Below are 17,726 nucleotides of genomic sequence, written 5' to 3' on the forward strand. Positions count from 1 at the left end.
ATAGCTAAATAAGGGTTTATATCAGAACTGTGTTCTGAGGCAGTGAATCATTCAACTCACTGCAATGCTGTTAAGCTTTTAAAGTGTTTTGAAGATAACCACTGATGAAGTTTTTGACATGACTTTGTGATATCAGAATACTGTGGGGTTTTTTAGTTTATTTTGTTACTTATTTTGAAAATCTTCTTTGGGTTTCTGTATGTCATAGTGCCAAGCAGATCATTACGGGCATTTAGTCCTTTGTTAGCTGAATGCCAGAGATGGTCTCTGCTGGCCAAAGGGGAGGGACCCTCCTGCATTCAAAGACTGAGAGCTCACTGGCATGGCTGAGCCTGTAATACTGCCGCTCACAGGGCTGCAGGACAGCTCTGGTATTTTTTGCCAGACTTTTATCCTAGGGTAGGAGATTCACAAATATTCTTCTTAAAAACCTTGTAGTCATGCTTAGAATAGAGAACAGGGCATAAGAGGGTATCATACAGCTTTGGGCATTGTGTAGGTGATCCATTACTACTGACCATTGCTGTAATAATGTCAAAGGAGCAAAGGAATCTGACATCTGTAGCAGTACTAAAATTGCAGTGTGACTTCTGAACAAATAACCTACAGCAGAAGAACGTATGTCATGTATGGCGGAGCCAGTACTCTTCCCCAGCCAAACCTGACTCCAGTGTGCAAGAGTTTGTTGTTCCACATTTTAAAAGTACACATGGAGTTAATATTACAAGCAACATGGAATATGTAGAAATAAAGACATGGGAGGTGACGTGCCATTCCCCAAGGGAGAGTAGATCAACTAACTCTGTAATAAATATGGTGTTTCTTGCAACAAAGAAGAGACAGGAAGTTAGATTATGTAACTGGTAGTGTGAGTTTTTCTTTAGGGTGCTGGAGGCTTTTCAGCTTACAAGTGTTTTGCTTTGGAAGGCCTGTCTAAACCTCATGTGGCTGTAGATGTCATTCTTATATTTTTAAAAAGTACTGAAAATATCTGCATGTAGGCAGTTAAAAAAGACACCTTCCTGCTCTCTGAGGTTTGTACATTTTCACAGACTCCAGGTGATTAAATTCTAAATAGAAATGTCACCATTAAAATAGTCACTTGACAAATTTAATCATAAACATAACTATCATACATTAAGAATCTTAAGACTGTTTGTTCTTAACGCTTTCTAAATAATGACACCATCTAATGTAAATTATAATTTATCAATGAATATATTGATAATTTTATTATAAAGGAAACATGGTATTAATGGGCACCAATATGTGTTACATTATTCACAGAGACCAGACCACTCCTCCTCAATGAAAAAAATTAATTGAAAACATAGTAAAACATCATATTTTAGCCTTGAAAACCTGTTAATCCTTTCTGTACTAGGGAGACTGAATGATTGATTCAGAGGAGAAAAGTTTTCTACTAGGATTTAAATGAAATACTTACTTTGCTTCTTTCATTTAAAAAAAATAAGTTGAGTAAATGATGTTAAAAACAGATACAGCTTTATTATTTTAAGGTTTTAGGATTTTTTTTTGGAACATCCCGTTGGATATACAACCTCTGTATAGAACTCTGTACCACTAGATGTCATGGGTGTGTCGCAGAGATAATGCTGGAAGAATTTATCTTTCAGGAAGAGTTACGAAATAAGTTTCATTTGGCTCTGATTGCTTGTTTGTCATCCTGCAGATAGCAGATGAGATAGGTCATTAGGCAAATGCTTATTATTAGGCAGAGTGTTCATTCTAAAGATTATTGAGTCACAGTCTTGGTTCCAGTGGTTTTCTTGTAACACGTTAAGTACTTTATGGTTGCTGAACTACAGGACTGGCTTCCAGACATGGTACAACTGACAGCCAGATTCTGTGGTGCTTTAAGCTAGCACAGGTGGGTATGAGAGACACTGTCTGTCTGCATCATGATTTTCTTCATATCAGTGTAAACAAATACTCATCAGTGACATCACTCAGAATTACTTTCTTTCTGTGTATATGTTACGTGTTCACTTGTTACAAGACCACAATATTTCTGAGCTGTTGGAATAACCCTTCCCATATATTTATTTGTCTTTTCAGGAAGCTGCTCTATGCAGACAACTTCCTATGGACTCAGAAAACATGGTCCCAGTTCAGACAGCTGTGAACACTCCTGCCATGACACAGGACATGAGGCCTGTTACAAATAATGGATCTGATCCTTTCTTGAACAGGCAAGTTCATTCTTCTTCATTAGGCAATTGCTTCTGTTGCCTTCTCTAGACTGTTACAGTTGTCTCTCTAAAATAGTCCCTATATCGTCTTCTTTTGTTTACTTAACTGTGAACAGGAGCTATGGCTGAGTGGCTGACCTGAAATCTTTCAGTTTATGCGTCAAGAAGGAGTCTTAGCAAAAGCAATAAATTGTAACAGGTGGTTTAACTTCTGTTGTTAGTGTATGCAGAAGACTAGGTAGAATAGGTACATTACCTAAGTATAAATACACGCAATTTTTTAGGCTGTCAGAGCTGACTTCAGCTAGAGAGTTATATATGCATGTGTGTATTTCAAAATTAAAGAGTGGCCTCACTTCAATTGCTTTGTTATTTGGGCGGGTGTGACCCAAATATGATGTTGGCTGATCAGTGGCCAACAGTTGAGAATGAGGCTTAATGACTCATTATATATTTTTAATATGTAACCTACTGTGCTCTCTTCCAACACTGTGCTCAGGAACTGTGTCTGTCAGAGCATCTTTACTGAGTCTTTTTCATGTTTCAATTTGTAGTGGGCCATACCACTCTAGGGAACAGAGTACAGACAGTGGCTTGGGATTAGGATGCTACAGTATACCAACGACACCTGAAGATTTCCTCAGCAACGTAGATGAGATGGATACAGGTAGAATACTCTGATTGAGCTTAAACTATAGTCCAGTTAATAACTTTGTATTATGACTAGTATTGTTTTATCACTGCATACCTGAATGATAATCTCTGGCTTTCCTATGCAAGAGAACAGACTGAGACTGTGGGAGAAAATGCCTGAAAGGTGCTTAGTACCCAGAAGGCTCTCAGCTTTAACATAGATCCAGATTCTGCCCTTTTACCTCAGACTGATACTAAACAGAATAAGTAAAACCTGGAAAATGTGAGCCTTAATTTCTGTTTTCATACCATTGTCCAAGGTAAGGGGAGTAAAAGGCTGGTCTTGGGTTACATGTACAAGTCACTGCATTTTCTAACTCTGGGAAATCAGTCTTGTTTGTAAGTCTCTTAGAGTGGCAAAGTTGGATTTGCCTTCAAACAGAATGTATTTAGCTAATGTACATTTTGATATGTGTTTATTTTATGTTGGTGTCCTCATGGTATTTAAAATACTGAAATAAATTACTAGGAAATCAAGGTTTTTTTTGGAGAGTGAAATTCTCAGCACTTCCTCACCTAAACTTCCTTTTGAAGTCATCAGAAATTCAGATTTATGCAGAGAGTGAAAGGTTTATCTATTAAAGGCGTTCATGCTTGTTACTATTAATTTATGGGGGGAAAAAAATAGAGTAATTAACAGAACTAAGTATCTGTAAAGCACTTTTTTCAGTTATTTCCTATGGACAGCATTGCCCCTGATGCAGAGATCAGGATGGAGGCATACATGAGGGTCCTTTGCTGCCTCCTGAGCAGAGCAGGAAACAAACTTGAAACTGTCCTGCTTCCCAAGTGGAAGGCCAGAGAGGGGTGCTTTGAGCACTGCTGGAAAGGACCTTTTGTGCTTTTGAGATCAAAGCAAGGATGTGAAATGTATTCTTAGAAGTACATGTACTCTGCACCTAAATACAGTTTTTAGATGACATTTGTCGTGAATAGGAGTGCTCACAAGTGCTCATGGGAAAGGGGGAATCAGAATTTTTATGTCAGTTCTGTTGTTTTAAATTACCCACAGGAAGAGTTTGGTACTTCAAAAAGTTCTTCTTTACTTTTCCTAGGAGAAAGTATAACACAGACAACGATGAATATAAATCCACAGCAAACACGTTTCCCTGATTTCCTCGACTGTCTTCCAGGGACAAATGTTGATCTTGGGACTCTAGAGTCAGAAGACTTGATCCCTATTCTCAACGACGTGGAGTCAGTACTTAACAAAAATGAGCCCTTCCTTACCTGGCTGTAATCAAGCAATGCTTATTGGGCCTACAGTGCAATGCAGATTTCTTTTTCCTCTTGAGATAGACACAGAATATCTGAATATCCTCAAGAGATACAACATACTGCCTTATTGACTTTTGTTACATCATCTTTATGGTCATTTTAATATCTGTCTGGATTTGATTGATACTAATTTAAATATAAAATACATGCATATATATTTCTTTAAAAAAACCCACACTACTTTACGCATCCGTGTACTTTTTTACCTTTTCAAACCAGGCAGAAATGCTTCACTTTTAGGACATCCCTGACTGATCTCCTGGGTACTGATTGATACCACAGACCCTTTGTGAATCAGAAAAGCTAACTACTGGGTCACTTGGTTCAAAAAAGGTGCAAAGCGTCTGGACATGAGAGCAGTTTTATTATTATGTTTATGACAATAGTATCAGAAGCTTTTTTTTATCAACTTACTTAAGCCTTAAAATCTTTTTTAGTTTTTAGTAACTAACTGTTCTGTATGGAATACAGTTTAAGTCTGATCCATATCAAGCATAATAATTCCCATGATATATTTTAAAGGCACAAACAATACTATAGCAGTTTCTTTTTTTAAGTATATTACTGTATAGTTTTCAGAAAATAATTACTTCCAATCTCAAAGTACCAGAATTGTTTAGCAACATTTTTACACTACAATATTGTTACAAAATAAACCAGGCTGGTACTGACTGTTGTGTTTTAAAAACAAAGTAATGTATTATAAACAAGCATTTTTTAAAAATTCTTAGATATTTTTTAGTTTGTTATATTAAGCACTGCAGTTTTGTAACTTTAACACATGAACAAGCAATTTTTTATATATAAAAAAATCTGTGGCAAGAATCTTAAGTGCAAAAATACTCTTTTAAAATCAGTTCTGGAAAATGTGGCACAACTTGTTAATCTCATACCTAGGGGGAAAAACCTTCCTAATACTGTTTTCAGTAATGTTTTTAACTGACAATGTCAAAATACGTGTAGTCGTATACATGAAAAAAACCCAGAAACTTTATCAGGGCACTGCTAAAGCAGCATTGGGACTTACCTGGTAAAGCTGCTTAGTTTTTATGTCTTTCACTTACCATAATTGGTGCACACGACATGGGGCATGTGCTGTGTGTTTTTACCTGTTATATATCCTACAAAACTTCCTTATCAGAGGTTTGGGACTGAGAAGGCATCAAGGATGTTAAGCCTGCAGTTTCCCCTGAAATGCAGATGAAGTCCTGAAAATTCTTAAATATTTTGAAATTATCTTATTTATAATTAATGGGTTTAAGCATTTTACATTGAAAAATAGGTATTTTTATGAAAGGCATTATAACTATTCTCTAAGCTTAATCCAGGTTATGTAAAGAGAAGAAGAGATGTAGCACTAAGTGTAAATGTGTGTTTGCCAGGTCTGATAACACTTAACAAGATCTTACTGATGCATCAGAGTATTGACCCCCTAAAGACTTTTTTCCATCTGGTTGGGTGAAGGTAGGTGAAAAGGTCAGAGATGAAGTGGTGGGAATACAGAGTAGGTTTGGAAGACAAATGATGTAGGTAGTAAATGTAGATCCTTGCTGTGAAGGATGGCTGCAGGCAGGGATAAATAGCAAATGAATCTCCAGTGTTCAGTGAAAAACATAACAGAAGCACTCAATATAATAAATGACCATGTTCATGATGAACTGCTAAGTGTACATGGTGTCACAGGATGGAAAATAAAAAGCACACACACTGAAATTTTGAAAAAATAGATGTTAGGCAAAGGCCTACGGTTGTGAAGTTTTATTACATAGTGAAAAGTAGCTTTTTAAAAATGTTTTTTGGGGGTTTTTTTATAGAAGAAGGGATGTAACAGCAGAGTTGTGTCTGCACAGAATTTAATTGCAGAATGGGCATTGTGTTTCTTCTATTCTCTCAAGGGGTTATTAGTGTTGTTGGGTTTTTTTTAAACTATTTTTGCTAGTTTTGCTAACTGTTGAGATAGCATAAATTTCTTTTCAGTAAACAGGGGACCGGGCAGGGCTGATCAATATTACTGTAATTAGGTTTAATCTCTCTCTTTTGAAGATTTATTCAGGTTGTCAGCCTGAATGAAAAACAGATGGTCCTAAGGCTTTGTTCTTTAGTGCCATGACTGATGTTGGTGAAGAATTGGAGATTTTCTGGCCAACCTGCAAGGCCAGGTCACCAACACTGCTCAATTGGCATAAGGAGCCAACAGCCATTGGTGCTGGAATGGTCCCTCAGCAGCTGTGGATGTGAGTGCTGGTGTGATCCAGGTGACAGTGCGCATCAACATGTTATGTTTAGAGAATGCAGTTTGTTCATTTGCTAGTAACTCTGCACCATTGAACATGTAAGTTTGTCAGAAGATTGGGCTTGCAGCTGCTGTCAGTTAGCTACTGCTGATTCCTGCCCAGCCACATGCATTGTTGTCAGCCAAAGGCTGTTCTTCGTACCCGGAAAACTAATGCAACTTTTAGTGAAATCACATCAGGTATTTATCAGAATTGTGAAGCTGCAAGCTTGATTCCTTTTTTATTTGTGTTTCTGGTTGAGTGTCTTGATTGAGTCTTTTGGTGCAAAGACCTTAAAAGGGTAAAGCAATCATAAACTGTGTTTCCATGTTACCTTCATAGTAAACCAGCAACAGATCTGAAACAGGACGGTGTTTTGCAGAGCAACACTTCAGGGTGAAACAGCTGCCAGAATCTCTTGGATTAGATCTACTTTACTCAGTCATGAAACAAATAATGATTAAATTAAAAGTGGTTCTTTACACTGTCAGCTTTTAATTTTTGTTATGGAGAGGATGTATCAGATGAAATGTAATGACAATAAAATCTGGTTTTCGAAGTTATCTTTTTAAAAAAGTTTCTGGCTTTAAACAGGCTTATGGCAGAACTTTTCAGTATTCAAAGCATATGTAATACGAAAATAAACTTATTGCTGACAATATTTCACTGTACTATTTCAGGTTTTGAGCATTTACTGTACTAAATTGTACACTGTCTACTTGTCATATAAATACAACCAGTGTGCCAGCTGGACAATTTTGCTGTGACCATCCCTGAGGGGGCATATGTAAGTCTTGATGATACAGATGTAATGGGACATTGTTAATTACAGTTTGTATTCTGGTAATACTGTTAGAATGTAACTTGGGGAGGGATTGGGTTTGACTTTTTGACAACAAATGCTGTTTGGGGGAAGGAAAGGATTTAAATGTATATTTTAATTACAGAAAAATATGGGTGGTTGTCCAAATAAACTTGTTTCCTAATACATACATCCATGTACGTGCTAGTTCTTTAACTATTTTATTTACTTTTTTCATTTTTTTTATATGACGTGTGAGCATTTGTTCTTAGTTTTTACTACCTTGCAATAGATTGTATCAGAGGCAATCAGATCAAACTGTTGTATCCTGGGTTTGATTCTATTTTGTTTTTTTTTTTTTAATTATTTCTTTGATCTTGTACATGAAAAAAATACAAATGAACTTGAAAGATTTTGGATGCATATTGGTTTTTTAAAATAATTTCTTTGGGGGAGGGGGTGGGTTTCACAGTTTTAGCGTGGGCTTCCCAGGGAACTGTAAAACACTGATTGGAATAAAGGTGCAGACATACTATTCTGTGAAAAAGGCACACATTTTGAATGAAAATGTTCAGTTTTATATTGTATATTATATATTCAGATATTCATATATGCATATACATATTCAATATGTATATTCAATTCAATATACGCTTGAATGAAAATATGGGGCAAAGACCCCACCCATATCAGTGTAGTGGAAGAAGTCAGCCTTCCCACCCTCTGACAGCTGGAATGGCTCCAGGGTTTGACGTTGTTTGCCTTGCAGTTGGTTATACTGTGAGTAATGCAGAATCCATGAAGAAGGAGCTAAAGTTGAACTGGAGACAGGTGATGAACATTCAAGACTGGAATGATGTGAGAAAATACCCCTTGTCCTGGGCTGAGCAAATTTTTTTTCAACATTGTATATGTTACTTCCCTCCTTTAGAGATGAACCTTTTGCAAAGATTCTCCAGTTAATGCATCATTCCCTGAAAGGTGACACTGTCCTGTGGTTAATGTATAATTTTTCTGCAGTCTTATTTATTGAAGACAATCAAAAAAGCGAACTAACTGTATAGTTCAGCTGTGCAAGGGCTGAACCAGTTTTGTCCTGCTGAAGTGCATGGGCTCAAAATCACATGTGCACACTCCACATGTTGTAATGTGAGTTGTTAAATAACCAGTGTGTATCCTTTTATGATAGCTCTCAGGTGAAACAGTGCCATGCAATGTCGAAGCTGCCGTGTTCTCAGCACCCTGGTCACCCAGTCACCCAGCAGCCAATTTTTATGGGTGAATAATGAAACTTCAGCCAGCATGGGCATTTCTGAGACTTTACAAAGAATACTAATATCCTTTCTTTTGGCTACTATGATTTTTACTTCTGTATTAGTGTATGTTGATATTTGGTATTTGTAGTGGACCACACTATAACAGAGCGTGGTCTTGAAGTTGGTCAGGGTTCCTGAGGTCTGTTAACGCTTTCAGTTATCCCTGTTTGTGGTTTTTTTCTTACCATCATCTTTCTGTCCCTTCCTAGCACTGCACTCTCTTTATCTGTGACTTCTCTCCCGGAATTACCACTGACCTTTTACATCATTCTCTGTTATGAGGATCTATGATTAGTCCCTCTCCTTGATTTTACTGGATGCTTTGCTAGGTAAAAACACAGAACAATCTCCAGTTACTGCAGAATGGACACTGCAGATGTGTGATTCCCTTGAAATTAAGTGCTAGGGGACAGCCTCAGATGTTAGCCTTAACTGAATAGATTTGGGAACACTGTTGTTGGCACATTAAAGTGTGAGTTCAGCTGGGCTGCTGGTTCTGGCTCATTTACCCTTCTTCGATACACCTGAAGGCCAAGGTGTGAATGCAGTCCAGATCACAAGATGAAACCGTGTGCACCTTGTGTCAGTATCTACTATAGATTAGCTCGTGTTAGAAAGCCATCATGTAGCTGGGTGGCTCTTAGAAGCAGTAGCTCATTGATTTTGATGTTAGGTATTATAGCCTGTTATTTCTTATCCCATCTCCTACAAAGATTTATGTACTCTGTTTATTGATATATCAAAGCTGTACACTATGCAGCTACCCATCCCTTTGTTGAACACTGATGAGAAACACTCCATGTTCCCAAAGGCTTCATATAAATCAAACAAGACAAATGCGGGATGAGATGCAGGACAGCTGCTCACCACAAATGAATAGAAGGTTGCACAGTGTGTGTTGAAATAAAGGGTACTCTCAAATTCCTGGGCAATGCAGTAGAACAGGTGGGACAGACAGCTGTTTCTCAAGAGGTTTTTTTTACAATTTATCATCTTGCACAGTGTAATTCTCAGTACCTATATCAAACCGTTTAACATTTCTGCATCTTGCTCAAGAGCTTTCAGTGCTTTTAAGTACTTCTAAGTTCTTCAAATATCCCTAGTGTAAATACAGTCAATGAAATACATTTTCTGAAAGCACAGGCCACAGAATCATTATTTCAGGAGGAAAATTTTAGGGAACAGATATGGCAAATATTGAGAAGCGTTGAGAAATCCAGCCTGGCAAACTGGTTTGTGAAAATTTGTTTCAGAATTTTTTTAAAGAAGCATATTAGTTGATTTGAATCCCTCAAATGTCTCCAATCCCTCTTATTTTCTCCTTGATTCCTTTGGGAAGTAGTTTTTTTCTTTTAAAGTTTTAGAAGTTCTTTCTAAAAGGTATTTTTGCCTTTGAGCTCTCTATTGTCTTTCCTGTCTTTTTCATAGCAGTGTGCCAAATATGGCTAAATTGAACTTCTGCAAAAAGATTAATAAACAGCATTTGTGCTCATGTATAGATTGGAAGCTTTGAGGAGTTACAAGCTACCTAACTGACCTGAATAGAAATTGTAACCCAAAACTGTATTTTGCCTGAGAATACCCTCTTTTTAAATGGAAGCTGTTTTACAAAAATAAATATGAATGTGAGAGTTGTATTTCACTTATTTTATTCCATGATGAGGGATTTCAGGAAGGCTGCAAACAGAGTCAGGGCTTCATGACATTGGTGGGAGGAGGAGCCCTTCATTCTCATCTTCTTAGCCCGAGCCAGTGCATCTGATGGCTGTTTTGTGGAGCGGCTGCAGAAGGGATCCTCTCAAGGTGAGGAGGGTTGTCTGCAATATTCCTATTCTTTAGACAGTTCCATTTCCCTGGAAGAATAAAAACATGGAGGTAATTTCCTGGCTCCTATTGCTGTGACTTTCGAAGGATTTTATTATTTCCTAATGGTAACAGTGTAGAGTTTTGGCAGCTATGTTAGAAAACACCATCATGGACCTGAAGGAAGGCTAGTTTAGTTTTTCTGACTGTCAGCTAGAGGTGTGTATGTAATTCATAAGTACGTGAAATAACAAAGGAGAATCATCGGTTGCTCACCCCACAACATCCGCAGCATTTGCAGTCCCCACAGAGGGTTCCAAACAGGCCATTGACCACCTGAATGCCACAGAGCACTCCCTGGATCCCGCTCATGATCAGCAGTAAGGAGAAGAGTGACAGGTGCCATGGGACAATATTTGCAGGTGAATCACACGTATTCCACAATGTGTAGTCAGCAAGGTAGTTCCTACAGGAGAACAAAATAGTTAGGAAGAAGACTACATTAACTCACAAAAGAGGGTCTCTCACCCCTGAGAAGTTGTCACTGCTGTGCCATGGCCGAGGTTTTGTTTGCTTTGGTAAGAATTTCCATTGTCACACTGGTGCTACTTATCTAGAATATGACTTTAGTTTAGTTTCTAGCTGAATTGAAGCAAGTGACTTGAAAAAAACAAGACATCAGAAGGGAACAATTGGAGACAAGTATATGTTTGATACAACTGAACCATTTCTAGTGCTTTGGGAAGAAAAGATCTTAGCCAAGTGTGTGCCAAATGGGTTTTATCTGTTGCTGTGTTTTTTCAGGGGCATTTTTGCTGCTTTTACTTGATGACAGCATTTTTTGGGGGTGGGGGTGGGTGGGGGACTGTGGTCAGGGCATGCAATCCAGTACCTCAAAGTACTATTGGGAACAAGGAAGTAAATTGTAATAAAATCAAAACAACTGAATTATCAAAACAAATCATGAAATTATACAAGTCACCTCTTTCCCACTGAGCTGAAAAGAACAGCTTTTGCTGTTCTAGATGCCTCATCTAAAGGTATTTTCCATAATTTTTACGTTCGCATTTTGATTTGATTGTAAACTGCTTAACCACTGGCTATATTTCCTCTGCTTATTCTTAGTGCTGACTTGTTTGTGTTCTTGTCAAGTGATTTCTGGACTGCAACCAAAACTATGTTTGAAACAGAGCATATTTCCAGAGACTCTCAGAATGAGACCAAGGGAGTTGGTTTCCAGCCCTCACTGGCCCATGAACAAATAATCCTCTACCTGTATACTTCTTGTTTTCTTTTTTTTTTTTTCTTTTCAACCTGAAGTATAATTTTTTGGTGTATTATGCAAGAAATGCTGCCAGGTCACTCTTGACTGAGGCAGACTGCATTAAAAGTTCTGAGGTGATGGGGAGTTTACTGCAGCCCTTGCCGTTCTGTTCTGACCACACCTGCTCTCCTCAGTAGTACATTGTGCCCTGTTGTTTGTTGAACTTGTTTTGACTTCAGCCTGAGCAGTGGGATTACTGAGGTTAGGTGATAAATATACATGACATTGAATATGTTTGCATTGCAGAGCATGAGGAACAAGCAGCTTCCAAATGCCATAGCCAAAATAAAATTATACATAGATTATATTATTATAATATATATTATATTATTATTCCTAATTATTTGAATACCATCAAATTTCAATGTAATCATAGAATCACAGAATGGTTTGGATTAGAAGGGACCTGAGAGATCATCTCATTCCAATCCCCCTGCATGGTCAGAGACCCCTTCCACTATCCCAGGTTGCTCCAAGCCCTGTCCAACCTGGCCTCGAATGCTTCCAGGGATGGGGCATCCACAACTTCTCTGGGCAGCCTGTGCCAGTGCCTCACCACCCTCACAGGGAAGAATTTATTCCTAATATTTGATCTAAACCTGCTCTTAGTTTGAAGCCATTATCTTGTCCTGTCACTACATGCTCTTATAAAAAGTCCCGCTCCATCTTTCTTGTAGGCTCCCATCAGTTACTGGAAAGCCACAATCAGGTCACACTGAGGCTTCCCTTCTCCAGGCTGAACAATCCCAATTCTCACAGCCTTTCCTCATAGAAGAGGCACTCCATCCGTCTGATCATCTTGGTGGCCTCCTCCATCTGTGTCTTTAACAAAGATACTAAATAACGCCAGTCCCAGTAGGGATCCCTGAGGGACACCTCTTGTCACTGATGTCCATAAGGATCCTGAGCCACTGACCACCACCCTCTGGATGCAACCATCCAACCACATTTTTTCCATCTAACAGTTCACCCATCAAATCCCTCTCTCTCCAATTTAGAGAGCAGGATGTTGTGGGGGATTGTGTCCAAATAAATGACTTCTGTAGTCCCTCCGTTATCCACTGATGGAGCCACCCCATCATAGAAGGCCACTGGGTTGTCAGGTAGGGCTTGCCCTTGGTGAAGCCATGCTGGTTGTCCCAAATCACTTCCCTGTCCTCCATGTGCATCAGCAGACCTTCTAGGAGGAACTGTTCCATGATCTTCCCAGGCACAGAGGTGAGGCTGACAGGTTGATGGTTCCCAGGGTCCTTCTTCCTACCTTTTTTAAAGATGGGTGTATTGTTTCCTTTTTTCCAGCCACCTGGGGCTCCACCTGACTGCCAGGACTTTTCAGATATGGAGAGTGGCTTGGCAATTACATCAGCCAATTCCTTCAGGACTCTGAGATGTGTCTCAGTGTGTCATTGCTATTCATCTAAGTGGAATTTATCCCCCTATGTTGCTTATCATACCAAGAATAACCTAGGAGGAGTCTGTGCATTTCTCTGTATTGGCCCCGTTGAAACTCAGTAGTTTTGATAGTACTTGTTATTCTTTACATCTGTGCTCTTGAACCTTATGAAGTGTTGCTGTGCACTGCAGGCACTTCTAAGAGCTTCTGTAATTTAGACAAACAGTATAATTCCCGTTTTTATACAATGGGTTTGGAATTTGAATCATATCACAAACTTAAAACATGTATATCTTTTTCTCCTGATTGCCTTGTCTTACCCATCCTGGAAAGGGTACTTCCACTCGTTTCCAGTCTTGCATTTAGGGCCTTTGTTTAGGGCTACTGCTGACAAAATAAAGCAGTATCCGGCTCCCAGAAGTCCAACGGCAGCAAATATTATAGAAGAAAACATCTGATGAAGAGAAAAAGAATGTTATTTTGGTTCTCATTCAAACAATTAAATGCACCCTTAATGTCAGTGTACGTCCCCTAAATTCAGCTGTTAATAGTCAAATAGTCAACACCTGAACAGCTAAAGCATATTAGTTTTCATTGCATAGTAGATGTGTAATGCATACCTCTATGGTATTTTAAAGCTTTACCACCAGCCCCGTGTGCCTGAGGAGGAGAGGGCAGACGCTGGCAGCAGATGGCGCTGCTCCCCCGGGGGCCTCCTGTGCCAGGGCTCCTGTTCCCCTGCAGCCAGATGTTTTTCTCAGGAGACTGCAAGCAAGACTGAAGTCTTGGACCACTCAAGGCATTTTTTAAAAAAATCTACAGAATCCTTTACAAGTTAGCTTTGGTATCTTGGTTATATTTGGACCAAATAATTATAGTTTTCCTTCCCAAGTCTCCCTTTAGGTTTCATATTATACTTTATCTCCTCACAGGTATTTACCAGTGTAAGCTCTAGTAGTGCAATTTAAATGGATGGGAAAGTATGTCTTTATTTTTCTGGCTTTCTATTACAGATTTTTCATATATATTAATATATAAGTAAATCATGCAAGAACTAATGCCCTGCTTGAATTCTGAAACACTTGTAGCCTTTAACAGTTCATAGGTAGAGGTAGTGTCCTTTATTGGATTAAAGGGGTACAGGTGGAGCTAAAAAATGCCATACTTTCAGGTTAGAACCATTTAGGTTGGAAACAACCTCTAATATCATCGAGTTCAATGTGAGTTTTTTGTTCAAACCTCATCACAAGACTCTTGCCTTGAGTGCTGGCATGCATTTTAATGTTGATATATCCGATAGGGCTAGCTTAAAAATTATGCTTTTGTAGTAGACATCATAATAATGGATTTCAGCTAACATACAATACCACATTTGGTTCTCAGCCATGCTGATGGTGATAAGGCCAGTAGGACTCTCATAGTACAGTGTACTTGGTACACTTGACTGTATTAATATTCCCAGTCATCTGCACTCTAACACCCTTGCCAGCAAAGAAGGCAGGTTGCTTTGCAGGCAGCACCACACACATGCAGGTTGGCTCACACTCAGCCAGTGCTCACAGTGGTCACTGTGTGGGACTGTGCCCCTGGTCACCACATGAATGAGCGGCAGCAAAACCACAGTGCTTGGCTACTCGTGGAGTGGTCTGTGCTCTGCAAAGTTTAACTAGTTTCTCCTCACTGCTTGCAGAAAATGGATCATACAGTGTTATAAAGAGAAACAGGTGGCTCCATTTCCTCTTTTTCCAAGTTCCACCTGTTTTGTTGGCATTGCATGAACACAGCATCAAAGACAGAATTTAGGGAAGGCTCTTTGGTCAACCTTATAGTCATGAATCTTTTCCTATTTGTTTTTCTCTTTTTTTTTTTTCTCTTGAAAATCTGTTCCTTTATTAAACAAGTGTAACGATCTACTTGATCCAAAGAAATTATTTCAAAAGGACATATTTTCCTATGAGAAATATACTTATTTTCTGATTTAATTTTAAAACTAAAATGTTTGGGATGTTTACTAGTGTCTGAAAGTATCATTTGGAAACTTTTCTAGTGTGGGAGGAAGCTATAAATTCAATGTAGAGCCTGGTCCACACTGCTTTAGGTAGGAGGTTGGATTAGGTGACTTCCCGAGGTCTACTCCTTCCTGAAATTTCCTGTGAATCTAATGAGATAGAGCTCATTTTGAAGGTCTGCAGTGAGTTGGGAATGTAGTGTCTGACTGCCAGGGTAATTTTAAAAGCTGCCAACAAAAACTGTCTAAAGGGAGAACTGTTGTACTCTGCAAAACAAAGTGTAGATCTTTCAGCAGTAAGTTTTGATTGTGATAGTAACTATAAGTATCTTGTGCTAGCAAAAACCACTGAGGCCATACCATTGTGGTACCTGTGGTAGAACATCAGAGGCATAATACAATTTTTACAGCCTGCTGTTTCCACTTCCCAGCACTCAAACAAATGTCAGAGCTGTGTCCCACACTCGGGACAGCATCTGTCTAGACTCACAATGACTGTGAGAGGAAGATACATATATCAGTAACAATTTAACTTTTGCTTTTTTTGCCGTGTTTCCTTTCTCTTACCGCAAACCTCTTTCCACAGCTCCGATTACCACAGCATCCACAGCAATCATTATTCTGAAGGCCCAAAAATACCAAGGCAGGGAAGATCATCTACAAATAATAGAAATACAGTTTGAATTTGGATAAATTTAAGTTACATATTCTTTAAATATAATAATTCTATGGGGTTTTTTTTTCTTATCATTAGGTTAAGTTACTTATTGCTAAACCTTTGGATGACTTATAACTTATTTGTTCATCAAAGAGGAATTTGCAGTCCTGAGAAAATTCAACAATGCAAGTCATGGCTGGGGGTGGGAGGAAGGTAGGAATGTCTGAATTTAGATACTTACCAATACACCTGATCCCAAGATCCCTCCAAAGTACCAAACCTCATCTGTAATGTGTGCATTGTCTTCAGCCACTTTTCCTCCAGGGAAAAACAACAAAATGTTAGCAAGGGTGCAGAGCACGGCCAGAGGGATGAGAGTACTTCCCAGGCACTTGGCACAGCCTCCCGTGCACATGCTTCTTTAAAGGAATTTCAAACACAATTGAAGACAAAATAAAATCTCTCAGATGTTCTCAGAACTACTTTATAAAAAGAAGCTTCTTGGTGTACTTTGCAAAATCCCGTTTCTGTTGTGCCGTTAGAGGAGCTGAGCCTGTAGAATGCTCCCGTCAGTGTTCCTGCAGTCAATCCAAAATACACTGTGCTGGTTTTTTATATGGCCTTGCAGCTGTGATGTCAATTTTCTGAACGTCCATAAATGAAATTACATTCAGGGCAGCCTCTCATTTTACTATGACAACCCGCAAACTCTGTTAATATTTTACTAAGGTAGCTGAGACACTTCATAATCTGGGCTCAGGTCATAGGTAGATATCTGTCTTAGTTCTGGATCATCATTTTTACAGCACACGATCTTTCTTCATACTAGAAAACACTTCTTTTGCAAGGACTGACATAAAAATGCATAATGAGTCAGCTGATATTAATAACATATCTATAGTCCAAGTTTTTACATGTCATGAGACAGTTCTGTAATTGAAATAGTAGAGAGGCTAGCTGATAAAAGGTGAGCCATTATAGACCAATAAAGATACACATCCCCAAACCCAAGAAAGTTCTTGGGTTGCAGCAGGATGAGAAACATTTATTGATGTTAGGCAGTTGGACTGCGCCTCAGGGCATGTGTTTCTTCTCCTTCTTTGGGATTAAAAGGTTGATTTTATATTTATTTTGTGATTTCATGCTCTACATGATCAAGACTGTTTGCAGGAAAGAGTGAATTATAAATCTTCTAATATCTAATAGCCCTCTTCACCAAAAATTAAGTTATGTGATAAAGATGAATCAAAACCTGACAGTATTTTCCATAGATTGTATTTTGAAATTATGGCATATGCCACGTTTTAGGATAACTCACACATTTTTTTCCTTTCATAGGAGAATATTTCATATCACATAAGCTTATTCAATAAAGGATGGCAAGACATGATTGTCACTACTGCCAATCATATGCATTCTATAATATATTAGGAAGACCAGAGAATGGTTTCTCTGTGAGGACCAGTCCTAGAAATTCCACTGTCTGCAGTACTGAGCAGACTCATGATTTCTGAGGAAATTACACCAGTTTACTTTGTAAAAGGTTTTATTCAGGTATTTATTAAGACAAATTTTTGAGTGGCTTTTCAAGCTGGCATATAATGCAACACAAATTAAGTCAACAGGCTCTTGGTATGAAGCGCAGATCTAGCAGAACAGCCTGGACAGTGACAGTGGTTGTTCCTGGTGGACTGGAAGATCCCCATTAATCTCAGTGCATTCCATGCTGTTGGCACAGGAGCCTGCAGCTGATGATTTACCATACAGTTTCTGGAAGTTGTGCTGGTTTTGATTTTCATGTGTCATCATGATACCCCTCTTAGTGTTTTTGCCTGAGGTAGCCAAGGCTGTGAACAGCACATGCTGTTTGGTATAGTTTGGAAAGCATGGCCCTTTGCATCCCACACTGCTCAGCCAGAGCAGCTGTCTCTGCCAGGCGCTGGGAGCTGCCCATGTGCTGCCAGC

General features: G+C 38.8%; 2 protein-coding genes across 2 annotated transcripts in view; one reads left to right on the forward strand and one right to left on the reverse strand.

Moving 5' to 3' along the window:
• WWTR1 (WW domain containing transcription regulator 1) overlaps positions 1 to 7,449 on the forward strand; it is a 51,547-nt gene extending 44,098 nt beyond the window's left edge. Inside the window, exons 4-6 of the mRNA XM_042041831.1 lie at positions 2,080 to 2,213; positions 2,768 to 2,880; positions 3,962 to 7,449. Coding sequence (XP_041897765.1) covers positions 2,080 to 2,213; positions 2,768 to 2,880; positions 3,962 to 4,146 — 432 coding nt within the window. The 3' untranslated portion in view covers positions 4,147 to 7,449. The remainder of the gene's footprint in view (positions 1 to 2,079; positions 2,214 to 2,767; positions 2,881 to 3,961) is intronic.
• A 2,758-nt stretch (positions 7,450 to 10,207) lies between these two features.
• TM4SF4 (transmembrane 4 L six family member 4) lies at positions 10,208 to 16,413 on the reverse strand. Its single transcript, XM_042041832.1, has 5 exons — positions 16,003 to 16,413; positions 15,671 to 15,760; positions 13,416 to 13,549; positions 10,655 to 10,844; positions 10,208 to 10,428 (listed from the first exon to the last, which is right to left on the reverse strand). The coding sequence occupies exons 1-5, from the start codon at positions 16,174 to 16,176 to the stop codon at positions 10,411 to 10,413; spliced, it is 606 nt and encodes a 201-aa protein (XP_041897766.1). The 5' UTR covers positions 16,177 to 16,413; the 3' UTR covers positions 10,208 to 10,410.
• Between the last annotated feature and the right edge of the window lie 1,313 nt (positions 16,414 to 17,726).

This window comes from Corvus kubaryi, unplaced genomic scaffold, assembly GCF_017639235.1.
Source record: "Corvus kubaryi isolate FWS band 111438036 unplaced genomic scaffold, C.kubaryi_AGA036_p1.0 37397, whole genome shotgun sequence".
NCBI lineage: Eukaryota > Metazoa > Chordata > Aves > Passeriformes > Corvidae > Corvus > Corvus kubaryi.